A 16,377-nucleotide genomic window follows, 5' to 3' on the forward strand; every position below is an offset into this window, starting at 1 on the left:
GAAGAACACTCTGGCCAACAAAGCCCAGCAGATACATTTGGTCGGCAGTTAGCCGCCCAGCAGGAAAAGTTGCAGGCTCTCGGTTTAGCAGTCAATTCAACGCAGGAACAGTTACAGCTAGTCGCCGCTCAGCTTAACCAGCTGATGGCTGCTCTCACTTCCGTGTCGAGTCAGCCTGTCGCTCCAGCTCCTAGCGCTCCACCCCCTGATAACTTGACAGCTGAAGCCTCTGAAAAACCACTGTCTCAGAGAACTCGTCTCCGAGTCCTGAAAGGTTTTCGGGAGACAGTGAGGATTGCGGATGCTTCCGTTCTTTTGTCTTTAAATCGTTCTCCTTGTGCCTTTTCCACCGATCAAGCCAAGATTTCATTTGTCTTGCGATTATTAACAGGAAGAGCCCTTAGATGGGCAGAAGCTTGTTTTCCCGACTGCAGATCCTTCGGTTGAACCTTTTCGGAATTTATTAGCGAATTTAAGACAGTCTTTTCGGCCGAGTTGGATCCTGTGCAGAAGTCACGCTTATTACTTTCTTTAAAACAATGCATCTCTGAATTTTCCGTAGAGTTTCGCACATATGCTGCTGCCGCCGGCTGGGAAGCCCGGCCATTAAAGGCAGTCTTTTTCCAAGCCGTCTTTTTCTAATGAAACATTAAAGGATAAATTAGCTCGCATTGAAGAGCCCACTACTTTCGAGGGTTTGGTCGCCTTAGCAATTCGGTTACATAGTCAAAACCGGGGGCCGAGCTGAGAGACTATAGGCCCGTTTACACTACACCTAAAAACCAAGCCATGCCGAGACCGGTCCGAGCTTGGTCCAGTTAACTGAGATAAATGCAGCCGTTTACACACAAGAGTTATCTCGGTTATCCCGGTTCCTTGGTTGCTCCTCGCCTCCTAGTGGCGATCTGCGATACTACTGCTCTCTGGGGTTGAAGGCGGGACCGAGCAAATCAAAATGGCGGCACCCGTAATATTCAGGATGTTATTGTTAGACAGAGTCGGCTTTTGGGACGTGGATAAAACAAATGAACGTCTAATAAGGATTTACATACGCAGGAAACAACAACAGACGCTGAGGTTCATAAGCAGAGTCATCACTGGAAACCGTGTGGCACGGTAAGGAAGCTATTATGAATGTCTGAAATTTGTCTGAATGGAGTGTGAATCGGGACGTGCAGCCAGACACGCCGGGAAACCCGCTGACAGTCAGCTGACTGTAAGGGGATGACGCGGTCTGCTCATGCGCTCCTCGTTATCAGGGAACCGGGCCAAAAAAAACCAGTCCGAGACCTGCTGATGAACTGGTCTGCAGTTAGCGCGGTCCGGTTATCGTTAGCGCGGTCTGGTTCAGTCTGCTGACTGTTTACACACAAGAGTTATCTCGGTTACCGAGCTCGGACTGGTCTCGGCTCGGTTAAAAAAGTGTAGTGTAAACGGGCCTTATATATGGCTGTCTGGTCCACTTGTGCAGGGAATAGGTTCCCTACGACCAGCGATAACACCGGCGTCGCCCCCAGAACCCATGCAGACTGGCCGTGTTAATTTAACCCGTGAGGAACGTCAACAGCGATTCTCAGAGAATCAGTGCCTTTACTGCGGAGGTGCTGGACATTTTGTTAACTCCTGTCCAGTTCGACCAAAATACCGGGTCCGTCACCTGTAGTGGGTAAGACAGTGGACAATTGTAAAATTTCGTCCCCCAAATCTTTTGATGATCAGGTCCTGTCTCGTTCCTGTCTCCCTGTTACTTTGGTCCTTGACCGGGAAAGATTTAATGTCTCTGCTTTAGTTAACTCCGGTTCCGATTTTAATTTGATTGACCAAGGTTTGGTCACCCAGTCCCGTATTGAGACGGTTCCTTTGTCTGCGCTCCTCCAGGTCCCCGCCTTAGATGGAGAATGTTGAACTCTGATCACACATCAAACCAAGCCTCTGGAAGTCTTTGTCTCTGGTAATCACAGAGAGAGGCTCTCCTTTTTCGTTTTCCCCGTTAAACATTCTCCGGTTGTTTTAGGGCTGGCATGGTTAAGTATTCATAATCCTCATTTGAACTGGGCAGAGTCTCGGATAGAATCCTGGTCCCCTGCCTGCCATTCACGCTGCTTGCAGTCAGCTCAGCCAGTCTTCCATCCCTCTAATTCGTCTCCTGAATTAAAGGACTCCATCGACCTTAGCCATGTCCCTGAGCTTTATCATGATTTGCGCTTAGTTTTTAGTAAGAGCCAGGCGTGCTCACTTCCCCCGCATCGCCCATACGATTGCGCTATTGACTTGCAACCGGGAGCTCCTCTACCCTCCAGCTGCCTCTATAATATCTCGAGGTCTGAACGTCAGGTGCTTGAGAAATACATTGGTGAATCTGTCAGCTGGGTTAAATCGCCCTTCCTCCTCTCCATTAGGTGCGGGTTTCTTTTTCATGGGGAAGAAAGATGGATCCCTCAGGCTGTGTAGTGACTACCGAGGGCTTAACCAAATCACTGTTAAAAATAAATACCCGCTTCCCCTGTTGTCTTCTGCCCTAGAACCAGTCCAGAAAGCAGTCACCTTTACCAAGCTTGACTTGAATAACGCTTACCATTTGGTCCGGTTTCGCCAGGGGGATGAATGGAAGACGGCTTTTAAGACCCCACTTGGTCACTTTGAGTACTTGGACATGCCTTTTGGTTTGTGTAACGCCCCGTCCGTCTTTCAGGCATTGGTTAAGGACGCCCTGCGGGATTTTTTGAACCTTTTTGTGTTTCTCTATCTTGATGACATTCTGATTTACTCTAGTGATCCTGTTCAGCACCAACAACATGTCCGCCTAGTCCTCCAACGCCTCCTAGAAAACTGTTTGTTTGTCAGGGCTGAGAAGTGTGAGTTTCACAAGAGTTCAGTTTCTTTCCTCGGTCTCATCTTAGAAGGAGGACAGGTCAGATCAGATCCCGAAAAGATTAAAGTCGTAGTGGAGTGGTCGAGTCCCGACTCCAGAAAACAGCTCCAAAGGTTCTTAGGGTTTGCCAACTTCTATAGACGTTTCATTAAGAATTACAGTCAGATTGCGCCCCCCCTGCATGCTTTGACCTTTCCTAAAGCTCCCTTTGTGTGGAGCTCTGAGGCTGAGGCTTTGTTTTCTAAACTTAAGACCAGGTTTTCACAGGCCCCCATACTTGTTCATCCCAACCCAGCCAAGCAGTTCACCCTAGAGATTGACGCGTCTGATACAGGAGTAGGAGCTGTATTGTCTCAACTGTCAGACTCAGATAACAAACTGCATCCCCGTGCCTTTTTCTCTTGCTGGCTGTCTCCAGCCGACCGAAATTATGACGTGGGAGACCGTGAGCTGTTAACTATTAAGCTAGCGTGAAAGGAGTGGCGACACTGGCTGGAGGGGTCCGAGCAGCCCATAGTGATCTGGACCGACCACAAGAACCTCACTTACCTGCAGTCTGCCCAACGTCTTAACCCCCGTCAAGCCCGCAGGTCACTCTTCTTCCCCAGGTTCAACCTCTCCATAACTTATCGCCCGGGCTCTAGAAACATCAAACCTGACGCCCTTTCTCGACAGTTTGCACCTCAAGAACAAGAAAAGGAACTGGCGCCCATTCTACCACCTACGTGCACCTTTGGGGCTCCCCGTTGGAACCTGGAGGATTGTATAAGCCAAGCCTTACTGTTAGATCCTGATCCAGGCACCGGCCCCGCTGAGTTGATGTATGTCCCCAAGTCTGTCTGTCCTGATGTACTGCGTTGGTGTCACAACTCGAAGTTCTCGGCTCACCCTGGGATATATCGGACTTAGTCCCAGGTGTTCCATCATTTTTGGTGGCCGTCCTGGACCAAGGACGTGCGTGAATATGTTGGTGCCTGCCCCATCTGCGCTCAAAATAAACCATCTAAACAGCCTCCCTCCGGTCTGCTTAATCCACTTCCCATTCCAAAACACCCCTGGTCCCACATCGCTTTGGATTTTGTCACTGGACCCATCATCTCAAGGTATGACTACCATATTGACTGTTGTTGACCGGTTCTCTAAGTCATGCCATCTCATCCCGATACATAAACTACCTAATGTCCTGCAAACTGCCCAACTGCTCATTAAGCCATGTTTAAACTCCATGGTGTTCCTGTTGACATCCTGTCTGACCGGGGTCCCCAGTTCATCTCCCAGGTCTGGCGGCACTTTTGTTCTGCTCTCGGTGCCCGCTAAACCCTCACATCCGGTTACCACCCTCAGACCAACGGCCAGACTGAATGGATGAACCAACAATTGGAAACCACTCTTCGCTGCCTCACTTCCTCGTCACCCTCAGATTGGAACAAGTTTTTGCCTTGGGTTGAGTACACTCTTAATTCTCATGTTTCATCTGCTACAAGACATTCCCCTTTCAAGATTTCACTTGGATATCAACCCCCTCTTCTACCTGCTGGTGAACTCCATATACCGGTCTCATCAGTCAACCAGTACATCACCCGTTGCCAGGACACTTGGAGATCCACTGTCATCGCCCTCACTCGCACCGCAGAGCAGAACAAGAGGTTTGCCGACCAGCACCGTGTTCCTGCCCCCCAGTATCGCGCCGGTCAGAAGGTCTGGTTATCCTCCAGAGACGTCTTGAAGAACCAGACAGTTAAGAAACTCGCCCCTGCTTCACTGGACCCCATGAAATAGAAAGAGTCATTAGTCCTACGTCCGTCCGTCTACGCCTGCCCCCACATTCTCGAGTCCATCCCACTTTTCATGTTTCCCAAGTTAAACCAGCCATTGACAGTGAACATTGCCTTCCAGACGAACCCACCTCCACCCACCCAGGACAGTCTGAACCCCCGCGTCCTCAGGATCGTGGACTCCCGTCGGCGAGGTAAGGGGTATCAGTACCTGGTCGATTGGGAGGGTTGCGGTCCTGAGGAGCAGTCATGGATCCCCGGCTCGGCAGTTGCCGATGAGGCTCTGCTCGATGCTTTTTGGTCTTCTCGTCCCTCTACTTCCTCGTCTGGGACGCCAGGAGGCGACCGTTAAGGGGGGTGGGGGATAGTGTCAGGGTCATGCTCCCTTGGTGGTACCAAGCTGGGCGTGAGAACCCCTTCCTGGATTCACCTGGTTCACCTACAAACACTCCGGTTCTTCCAGCTGCCCCTCCTGCCTGCCGTTTCTGTGGTGCTGTCCGGACCCCTCGCCAGCATTCCATTTGTCAGCCCTCCAGTCACTCAGCCACCTGTTTCCATCAGTGAGTTACAGTCACAGAGTTCCCTCGTCACTTATTCCCCCTGGATAGGTCTCCCCAACCAAACGGTAAGTGGCGAAGCTTCTGGCACATTTTCCCCAGGTGTCGATCCTCAGTAAAATTATCCTCTTCCTTTCCACAGTCGTTCCAGCTCTGACGTTCAGACCTCGCCTGTCACACACACAGTGTGCTTTCCCGTTATTGAGCCTCAAAATAAACATCTTAAAACTGTTTCTGTTTCCGTCTGTGTCTGCATGTGGGCCAAACACTTAAAAACCACGACATACGGTAAAAAGATGTTGTTACTGTGTGGTTCTTGGAAAGAAAATACTTTTTTGTAGTGGTGTAAGCAAACAGACGTCAATCAAACTCATAAGCTCCATTTCAAAATCCATAACAATTACATTTTATCAAAACCCTTAATGACGTGTAATACAGTGGGTAGCACTGTTGCCTTGCAGCAAAGATAACTATGATGTTTATTTTTCTGAAATTTGGCAATGCAGTCTCAAAGGAATAACAGTATCCTATGTTCCATTTATTGCGGTACCAAGCAGGGATAAACGTGGAGGGTTGCTTCAGGAAGGGCATATGGTGTTCAACATTTGCCAAATTTACCATGCAAGTCAAGAATTTCCATAACCGGATCACTTGAGGCCTAGATTAAAAACCACTGCCATTGGTGCTGGTAAAAGATGATCAGCAAAAAAGAGGAGGAGGAAGAGGTGTTCGTATGCAGAGAGAGAAGAGTCTAGGACTGAGAGTAGGGACTTGAATGTTGAGATTATGACAGGAAAAGCTAGAGAGTTGGCTGACATGGTGCAGAGGAGGACGGTGGACATACGGAGTGTTCAGGAGACCAGGTGGAAAGGTAGCAAGGCTAGAAGCCTGGGAGCAGAGTTCAAGCTGTTCTACCACGGGGTGGAGGGGAAGAGAAATGGTGTAGGATTTATCCTGGAGGAGGAGTTTGTCCGGAATGTTCTGGGTGTAAATTAGTCAGATAAGGTGATGAGTCTGAAGCTTGAAATATTTCAATGTTTTTGGTGGTTATGCCTCAAAGGGTTAGAGCTAGAGGAGAAGGATAATTTCTGTAGTGAGTTAAATGAAGTGATGCAGAATATTTCCAGTCATTACTGGGAACAGAGGTGATGTGGTATTGATTTGCAGGTTTGGTTTCAAGAACAGGAAAGCAGTAGGACAGACGGTTGGTAGACATTGCAAAGTTGATTGAAATGGTTGTAGTGAATATGCTCTTACAGAAAGAGGCAGGAAAAAGGGTGACAAGAGCAGAGGTGGGAGCATGTGGGTGGATTACATGTTGTGTAAATAAAGTCTGGTAACCTGAAGGAACTCAGTGCCCATAGACTGATGAGAGTGTTGCCTGACAGCACAGGATTGTGGTGTGTACTCTGATGTGAAAAATTAAGAGGACAAAGTGATGGAAGCTGAAAAAAGAAGAAAGTTGTGTGGCTTTCAGGGAGGAGTTGAGGCAGGCTCTGGGTGGCAAGGAGTGTAGAGTGAAGGTAGAAGTAGCTAAGGCCAAAAAAGGGCATACAATGACTTGTATGATAGGTTAGACAGTAAGTAGAGAGAAAAGGATTTATACAAGTTTGTGAGGCAGAAAGACAGGGATGGGAAGGATGTTCAGCTGGTTAGGGTGATTAAGATGGAAATGTACTGACAGGCCCAACAAGTGTGATAGGAAGATGGAAGAAGTACTTTGAAGTGAATGATGAAAAAAGAGAGAATAAAGAATTATAACTATTGTGGATCAGGAAGTAGCAAAGGTTAAAGAAAGCAAAGACAAAAAGAAAAGAAAAGGCAGTTGGTATTGATGATACACCTGTGAAGTTACAGAAGTGTCTAGGAGAAACAGCAGTAGGGTTTTTGATTAGGCTGGTCAATAAGATCTAGAGAGCGAGAAGATGGAAGAGGAATGTGTTGGTATCGATTTTCAAGAGCAAGGGAGATGTGCGGAGTTGAGGCAGCAATGGGGAAATAAAGTTGATATCACAGTGAAGTAATAGTGGAAACTAGACTGCGATCAGAAGTGAGCATCTGTGAGCAGCAGTGTGGTTTTATGCAAGAAAAAGTGACTGCAGATGCAGTGTTTGCATTGAGGATGTTGAAGCAGAAGTACAGAGAGGGTCAGATGGAGCTGCATTGTGTTTTTGTAGATCTAGAGAAAGCACACAACAGGGAGCAGAGAGTGGAGTTGTGGTTCTGTATGAGGAAGTCTAGAGTAGCATAAAGTATGTTACAGTGGTGCAGGACATGTACGAGAGCTGTAAGACAGCGGTGAGGTGTGCTGTAGATGTAACAGAGGAGCTAGAGGTGGAAGTGGGACTGCATCAAAGACCGCCTGTGAGCTCCTTCATGTTTGCTGTGTTGATGGACAGGTTGACAGATGAGGTCAGACAGAAATCTTAATGGACTATGGCGTTTGCAGATGCCATGTGATCTGTAGTGAGAGCAGGGAACAGATGGAGGAAAATCTAGAGAGATTAAGGTTGCTCTGGAAAGGACAGGAATGAGGGTTAGCTGTAGAAAGACATAATCCATGTGTTTGATTTAGAGGGACCCAAGTGGAGACATGAGGTTACATGGAGCAGAGATAAAGAAGGTGGAGGATTTTAAGTACTGTATTTTTCGGACCATAAGGTGCACTGGATTATGAAGTGCACCATGAATTAATGTGTTTATGTGCGACTTTGTCCTATTACTGGGCCGATCAGACAGTGACACAGTGTACCATAATACTCCAAATATCCATTGAACATAGCGGCTTCATTGCTAACCAAAGTCGTATTTACACATTTTAACAAATTTTTGAGCATGCTGTACCACATAAAATCGATCAGTAAACACAACCGTAATCATATATAAGGTGCACTGGATTATAAGACGCACCATCAATTTTTGAGAAAATTTAAGGATTTTAAGTGTGCCTTATAGTCCAAAAAATACGGTCAAGTACCTTATAGTCCAAAAAATACGGTCCTTGGCGTCAACAAAACAGTGGGGAGAGGTTTAGACAGTGGCAGACTGAGATGGTTTGGACATGTACAGAGGAGGGACAGTGAGTGCGTCGGTAGAAGGGTGTTGGGGATGGAATTACCAGACAGGAAGACAAGAGGAAGACCAAAGAGAAAATTTCAGGATTGAGTTAAAGAGGACATGAAGGTATTTGGTGTGAGACGAAGATGCAAAACATAGGGTTAGATGGAGACAGATGACCTGCTGTGGCACTAGAAAAACCCCAACGAACGAAGATGACTTTTCAGAAATTCTGGGGTTTTATATTTTGGATAATGGAATAAGGAATAAAATTAGGATCAAATTACAGACTTTTCAAGACTGCTTGGAACCCTGAATACTGATATGTGGTTATTTTATGGGATTTTAAAGCCCATAAAAAAAGCAAGCTGTTAAGCATACACAAGGCTTTACTTTTAAGGGAGCACTGAACTAACCTGACTCTAGCCAGATGTATTTTGCTCCACCTAGCTCCACTTACATCCATCAGGGACCTCTCCATAGGAATTGCCTTTTTTGAAGACTGGGCCTTATCAAAAACCCTTGCATATGATTGGATAAGTCACTTGTCTGTCATCTTTATCGACGTGCTATTTCAACCACTCACACCGAAGCCAACCCGTGACGCTGTGAGAGCGACGCAGGAAAAACAAAACTTTTTTTTTTTTTTTTTTTAAATGTGTTTGCGGCTCTTGTGGCCTCCTAATATGGTTCCGTTGTAGTGAACGTGGATCAGAGAAGATGCCTCCTTCCTGTGCTGCGTGGAAATGTATTCGGGCTAATTTCACTACTTGTATCTGCCTTCTATAAACTAAGGCTGCACCATGTTGCAAAACTGGACACACTAAAGCTGCATAGTGGCAACACTAGGAAAAATGCATGCATGACCATTCTTTTTCAAGGTTTTTAGCTTGCATACAGTACAGACTATTGTATTTAGACATATGTGCATATATAGATTTTCAAGTATTATAGATAAGCCACATAAATAGCTGTGTGATTATTTATATATATATATATGTGTGTGTGTATGTGTTTATAAAACCGTGTCACGTGTGAAACTTTAGGAACAGACTGTTTGGGGGAGTATTAACGAGATAAAATTACTAATATGAGAAAAAAAGACCTAGGACAGTAAAGTAAAAAAACAAAGAAAAAAAAACATAAAAGTGGTAATGTTATGAGAAAAACGTTATATTACGAGAATTAAGAGGGAACATTTCCAGAATAGTCACAGAACCCGCCCAATGACGCGTCTACGTATATTATGTCTATGGTCTGTGTCACGTCACGGTCGCTTCTCCACTACGTCACATCTATGAAACTCCAGCCCTGCGTCCTGATTGGCTAGACAATAAAATTGGTTGGAGAAATCACTCTCTATAGACCAGTTCATTGTTATTGTTTTGATGCGGGTTTTTCGCGCATGCGCGCCGGACTGATAGGCAAAAGGCGAACACAATGCCGGACGCAAACAGAGAAACTGACGAGTTCTCAACGTATTTTTCTTCTTTAGAGAATGTATCACAAGATCGTTTTAAGAGTAAGTTGATGGTTGGTGGTATCAGACTGCCAGATCCACACAGAAAAAGCCTGAAGGGACGGAGCGAGTCAGTGAAATGCTGAAAAAAAAAGGTGAAAAAAGGTGAAAAAAAAACTATTTTGATGTATATAGAGGTAAAAAAAACAAAAACCAGTTGGAGATATATTAAAAATGAATGTTATCATTTTAAACCCGCCGTGTTAGTTTAAAACGGCGCTTTCTTTTCTGATCACGTGCACCCTGCGTGGGTATGCCTGCATGCTTTGACATGATGTAGGAGCGTGTGCAGACAATGTTTAAGCTACGAGGTTACTCTATAGGGCTAATGTTTTCAGGCTTCAGGCCATTGTAATGACATTTTGAATATAATATGATGTGGTATACACATAGTAAGTTGCTAATGGCTTACTGTTGATATTGTATTTGGTTAACTGTGAATGTACATGTTGTATGTTAACTAGAGATACAAATGACACACTGTTATTCTACTGAACTGGTACTGTATTGCACAGTTGTTCAGTACATGATTTATATTAGACAGAGAAATGATATTTGAGTTGAATGTTAATACTTATGGTATGAAGTGAAACGATTCTGCATGGCACTAATGAGGTATTTTATTGTTTTTTTTGTTATTGTGCATCTTCTGCCACGATTGAGAGAGAGAGAGAGATGCGGCGAGCCATCCCAAGGACTGTGAACAGTGTGTGTGTCCGCCTATCCCAAGGACTGTGACCAGTGTGTGTATCCGCCTACCTGTGGCCTGGACGCAATCTGTTCTGGATTACAGATAAGACTGGGATACACATCACTAATTTCCTACCCGGGTAGTGATTAGTAAGGCCTTGTTTATTTTTTTTATCTTTTTTTTTTTACAAAAGTACGTACGAAGATCTCTTTTTTTTTGCATTTCTCTACTTTTTTCCCCTTTTTTGAGGATTTAAAGGATACGTGGACATTGATACAGAAACATTGAACTTTGGGATTGAAACACTGAACTCTGGTATTGAAACATTGAACTTTGGGGTTAAACTTTATTATATTGAACATTTTGTTACTGACTGACTTTACGCGACTGACTTTAAGGGGTTATACATTTTTCTATTGTGGTTCAATATCTTTTCTTGTGTGTCATAATAAATGTTATTGTCTTCTTCTTCATCTAAATACTGGTCGTTGTCAATTCTCTCCCTATAGCCGAACCTAGCTCTGATAACGCTGGTAATATAGTGGTCCTATATATTGCGTTAAGTTAGAAGCGTTACATAAACTAATTAAAAGTACGCTCTAAATCACCTGTTTTGTCATGTAGTAGACGAGAACAGTACTATTTTTTGCCTACCAGCAGGACCCGGATGTGATGTCACGCGTGAACTGGTCTATGGGAGAGGTCCCAGATGGATGTAAGTGGAGCTAGGCAGAACTAGGCAGAGCGATATCAATTTGGCTAGAGTCAGGTTAGCACTGTCACATCAAATGTAAAATAATCTAAATATAACTTAGATCACTATCAGGGACGGGAGGTAAATACGCAGAATAAGTGTAGGAAGCTCTGTAGCATCACTGGACTGACCTGAAGTAAATTTTAGAGTAGATGAAGTTCAACTGATAGAACGATAGGCGTTTTTCAGGCTTGGTAGTTTCCCCAACATATTTTATTAAACCTTTATTTAACCAGGAAAGCCATCGATTCCCTTCCAAAATAATACTCATGAGATATAAGGGTGCTTTGTTTTTTTTTGTTTTTTTTTTACCTTTGCCAAGCTTTCAATCTGATAAGGTCTAAATTTCAGCAGGTAGCATTTCCCATTTAAAGTTGTACACGGGTTAGAATCAAGAGCATATACAGCATCTTATTTCACACAGCCAGGATATCAGCTGCAAAGAGCTGCTGTTGTGAAAACAATACAAATTTACCTATATGCTGATTTTGCTAGTTTCTATCACCTAAAAAATAAAACTTGGCTTTTAGTTATAGGGTTCTTTATGAATACAAATGTGAATAAATAGCTAGCAGCTATAACAATAGTTAATGTTGCAAAGGGTATATATTCAAAAACAGTTTCAATAATAACAAAAGCCTGTTCTAAGTGTCCTGTATTTTGACACTGTTCTATGTTCTGATTGGTTGGGAATACATTACCAATAGCTCTGGAGACAGCATAGGTGCCATTTACACGCCAGCAACCCATAAAAGTGATACAACCCCCAAGATCTTCTATTCTCTGTTTCTCATCCTGTAAATCAGAGAACAAAACATAACATAAACACATGGCTTTTCAGTCTATAGAGCATCTACAAATGTTCCATCCTTGTGCAGGTCTGAGCTGTTCAACATGGACCCCATGATACTGATCAAACAGGCCAGAAAAAATTATGAGAAAATGTGGCCATTCATAGAGGCTTAGGGAAAATAAAGGCTTTACTTCCTTCAGAAGGACAAACCCAGGGTTTCCCCCACTGTCTTATAGGTCTTTGTGGGCCGGTAAGCTGCATATTCACTACAGAGACAGTAAAGGACCTTACTTGCAAGAGGATAAGCAAGGTAATTGGTATCTTGGATAAGTTATCAAAACTTTTAATTTAATACAATTCAGTTTAGCACTTTACAAAGTCAAATTAAATCAAATCATACAGATTGAGTAAAAAAGTTAAAAGACAAAATAACAACAACCAATGCAAATTGAAAAACAGTAGGAGAACTCAGCAAAGTGAGAGAAATAGATCTTGATGTCTTCCAGTAGCCTAAGCCTATAGCAGCATAACTACAGAGGTACCTCAGCGTAACTTAAGCCACTCTAACTATAAGCTTTGTCAAAAAAGGAAAGTTTTAACCCTAGTCTTAAAAGTAGACAGGATGTCTGCCTCACGGACCAAAACTGGGAGTTGGTTCCACAGGAGAGGAGTCTGATAACTAAAAGATCTGCCTCCCATTCTACTTTTAGAGACTCTAGGAACCACCAGCAGACCTGCAGTCTGAGAGTGAAGTGCTCTGTTAGGAACATATACGGGGTAATCAGAACTTTATATACTTTTATATGATGGAGCTTGATTATTAAGGGCTTTATTATATGTGAGAAGGTGAATTTTAAATTATATTCTTGATTTAACAGGAAGTCAATGAAGGGAAGCTGAAATATGATCCCTCTTGTTGCTTTTCATCAGAACTCTTGCTGCAGCATTTTGGATCAGCTGTAGGCTTCAAACTGCATTTTGTGGACATCCTGAAGAATTACAAGAGTCCAGCCTTGAAGTAACAAATGCATGAACTAGTTTTTCAGCATTACTCCTGGACAGAATATTTCTAATTTTCTGGAGGTGAAAAAAAGGAAACCCTGGAAAACTGTTTAATATGGGATTTAAATGGCATATCTTGGTCAAAAATAACACCAAGAGTTTTATTACTTTATTACCAGACGCCAATTTAAAGCGATCCAGATTAACTGATTTATTACGAAGTTTATTTTTGAGGACTGTGGTCCAAAAATGACAACTTCTGTCTTGTCAGAATTTAAAAGCTGAAAATTTAAAGTTATCCAGGTTTTGATGTCACCAAGACATGCCTGTAACTTAAGTAATTGATTGGATTGATCAGGATTTATGGATAAATATAGCTGAGTGTCATCCATCAGCATCTATCTATCTATCTATCTATCTATCTATCTATCTATCTATCTATCTATCTATCTATCTATCTATCTATCTATCTATCTATCTATCTATCTATCTATCTATCTAGAGAGAGAGAGAGAGAGAGAGAGAGAGAGAGAGAGAGAGAGAGAGAGAGAGAGAGAATTGGCCCAAGGACTGAACCCTGTGGTGCTCCACAAGTGACCCTAGAGTTTGAAGATTTATTACTAACATGAAGAAACTGGAGTCCGTCAGACAGATGAGATTTTAACCAGCATAATGCATTCCCATTAATCCCTACAGCATGTTCAAGTCTTTCTATGATAATACTATGATCAACTGTATCAAATGCAGCACTGAGACCTATCAGGACAAGTAGTGACACAAGTCCATTATCTGAGGCCATGAGAATATCATTAGTGACCTTCACCAAAGCTGTTTCAGTGCTATGATGAGCTCTGAAGCCTGACTGAAACTCTTCAAATAGGTCATTACTTTGTAAATGTTCACATACTTCATTAGCAACTACTTTCTCATGACAACAAGTTTTTCTCTATTTACCTCTGTTGCCTCTATAGGCTCCATTAAGTCAGTTCATGAAACAGTGATTTGGATAATATTCTCTACGAGTGCACGTGGGTGTGGCTGTGCGCTCTCTTTCATCTGACTACTTTAATGAATCCCTGCTGCCATTGACGCATTAGCGAGAGAACATGGGCTAGCTTCAATGTTAATAACTTTCTTACCTCAGAAGACATCACACCTCTAAATACACCTGTGCAGTTGCAGCAGCAGATGCTTTTTCTCTTTCCTCATGCATGTTCACAACGCTGGTGTTATTTCAACTTGTCGCCAGAGGGGGCAAACTCTTGCAAAAACTCTGGAACTTGAACTATGCCCCTTTAAAGATCGCTGCTCCGTAACAGCTCTCCTTGTTTACCATTCTGTTATTTATTGACTACTCTCATCACTGGCCTCCATCTTAGTTTAACAACAGGAGAAGACTTAGAACATGGACCAGCTTTTCTTACAAAAAGCTTCATACTTAACTTTTGGCAGCACAGTTAGATCATTACCTCTCTCTCTGGTTTGTGGGGGTCCATGAGTGTAACAACTTGTCCCTTTCTGACCAACATTGCTTGAGAGTCTCCTAGCCAAGCCACAGTCAACTGCTGACCGTGTATCAGCACGGCCACTCCTGTGCTCCCACTTCGCAGACGCTGTTGACAAACAAAACTCTGAATATGGATTCTTCTGGAGCAAACAGGCTGCAGTATATGAAGTGAAAACAGCATGCTGTAGAACATTACCACACCTCTCTCTTGGCTTTATGTCTGAACATATCATCTGTGTGCTTGAAGGCACTTTTAAAAGCCATGCCAGCATCACTCTGTAGAGTTTCCTGTTTGCTCAGAGCAACATGGAGGTGAGTGGCAGCATAAGTAGCCGCATCCACCCCTCCATGTCCATCAAACACGGCATAGTAGGCACGCTCCACACCATCCTAGACCGGGATCAGAGAGAGGCAGGGTAACAAAGAGGAATAAAAAACTTTGTACCAGGCACCGTTTGGCTTTTAGTGGCAGCACCTGGATACCGAAGAGCCGGTTAAATTCAGCAAGCGCCACATGTTTGTCTTCCATCTTCCTCCTTGTGTTCTTGATGGCATGAACAGAACACTGAAAGCTGTGAGAAGAAGAAGGGAAGTACTTGGGGAGCTGCTGATTCCAACTGAGCGCTATACTTATCAGCTTGTTCAAGAAGAGCCGTTGGACTGCTTCAGATTCAAGTACTGAAGGTAGAACAGAACCAAAAATAAAGATTAATAAAAAGTGACGCATCCTGGAGGTTTGTTCTGCTTGTTCTGTTTTAGTATATACCTACATATAAAAACTGATAATCCCTTCAGGTAGCAAGCAACTAAAGAAAACTTACAGACAACTTTTTCCTCCTCTTCCAGGCTTGCTTGAGCTTCCAGGGGACACTGAAACTGTGAAAGGTCATCTTTCAGAAGCTGGGCAATTGCTGCTTGGCACAGAAGGACATCAAGGCCTGAGGGAACACCCCTGAATCACACAGACATGCGCATTTGGATCAACTTCTAAACATGGGCATTTTTAAACAGACCTAAGCAACACACAACTGGGGGATGAGGGATAAATCCCAGAAACAAACAAGTTTCCTTAAGAAAGGTCTAAGACCTGAAGAAGTTTCATTTATAAGAAGCAGCAGGAAAATTTGAACAGTAATAGAAGTCAAGTTGTCTGTCTTTGCGAAATGCCATATCTGTGGAAAAGAAAACTGGATTTAGGAAGCAGGAAGTTGGGAGAACAATGGTGTTTCTGTAGACAGGATAAGAACTCTTCCTGACAGGGTAAACTGGAAAAATGTAGGACACATGAGTCTGTGACACATCTTTTCTACATTCTGTATGATCAGTTTAACTCGACTTCCATCTGCTGTAGTCAACAAATTGCACCCCTTCAGTGAGCAGATTTTTTCCTACATAATGAAGATAATTGCTCAGTTGCCAATTTGGTAACTTTTTTGCTGGTATTCAAACATATTTTTCAAAACAGTGAATAGTGAAAAATCTGACAATTTTTTTCTGGTGTTACTGGAGACTCTGCTGTGAAAATATTGATAATTTTTACAGAGCGAACTCTGTGCTAGCCTTATGGCTAACCCTCACAGACCAGCTCTGCCTAATCTTCTCATGGCCAACGTCAGATCCCTTGCCAACTAACAGTAAAAGATGAACTAGAATCGTTCAACTTCTGAAGAAGTTGAAGAAGGCGCCCGCCTAGTGGTGCGTGTAACCGTCAAAGGCAAAGCTTTCTTAGTTCCTTGGTCGTAGGCTCTCATCGCTTGGGGATTTTAAATCAAATCTTCTAAATGAAAAGGATTTGTCTTCATCAAAACCTGCCGATCGGGAAAACTTTGTGTCTGCAGAGATGCAAACTG

At 43.5% G+C, this 16,377-nt stretch overlaps 1 protein-coding gene across 4 annotated transcripts in view; it reads right to left on the minus strand.

Annotated features, from left to right (window-relative positions):
• The window catches only part of ppm1f (protein phosphatase, Mg2+/Mn2+ dependent, 1F), a 44,047-nt gene that overhangs the window by 2,336 nt on the left and 25,334 nt on the right, over positions 1–16,377 (minus strand). For all 4 annotated transcript variants that reach the window (XM_036131018.1, XM_036131015.1, XM_036131016.1 and 1 more), the window contains exons 3-7: positions 15,349–15,479; positions 15,003–15,205; positions 14,729–14,917; positions 14,490–14,633; positions 11,927–12,020 (exon numbers count right to left, since the gene is read on the minus strand). In XM_036131018.1, the coding sequence (XP_035986911.1) occupies positions 11,927–12,020; positions 14,490–14,633; positions 14,729–14,917; positions 15,003–15,205; positions 15,349–15,479 (761 nt within the window). The remainder of the gene's footprint in view (positions 1–11,926; positions 12,021–14,489; positions 14,634–14,728; positions 14,918–15,002; positions 15,206–15,348; positions 15,480–16,377) is intronic.

Source organism: Fundulus heteroclitus, unplaced genomic scaffold (genome assembly GCF_011125445.2).
Source record: "Fundulus heteroclitus isolate FHET01 unplaced genomic scaffold, MU-UCD_Fhet_4.1 scaffold_40, whole genome shotgun sequence".
Classification (NCBI taxonomy): Eukaryota; Metazoa; Chordata; class Actinopteri; order Cyprinodontiformes; family Fundulidae; genus Fundulus; species Fundulus heteroclitus.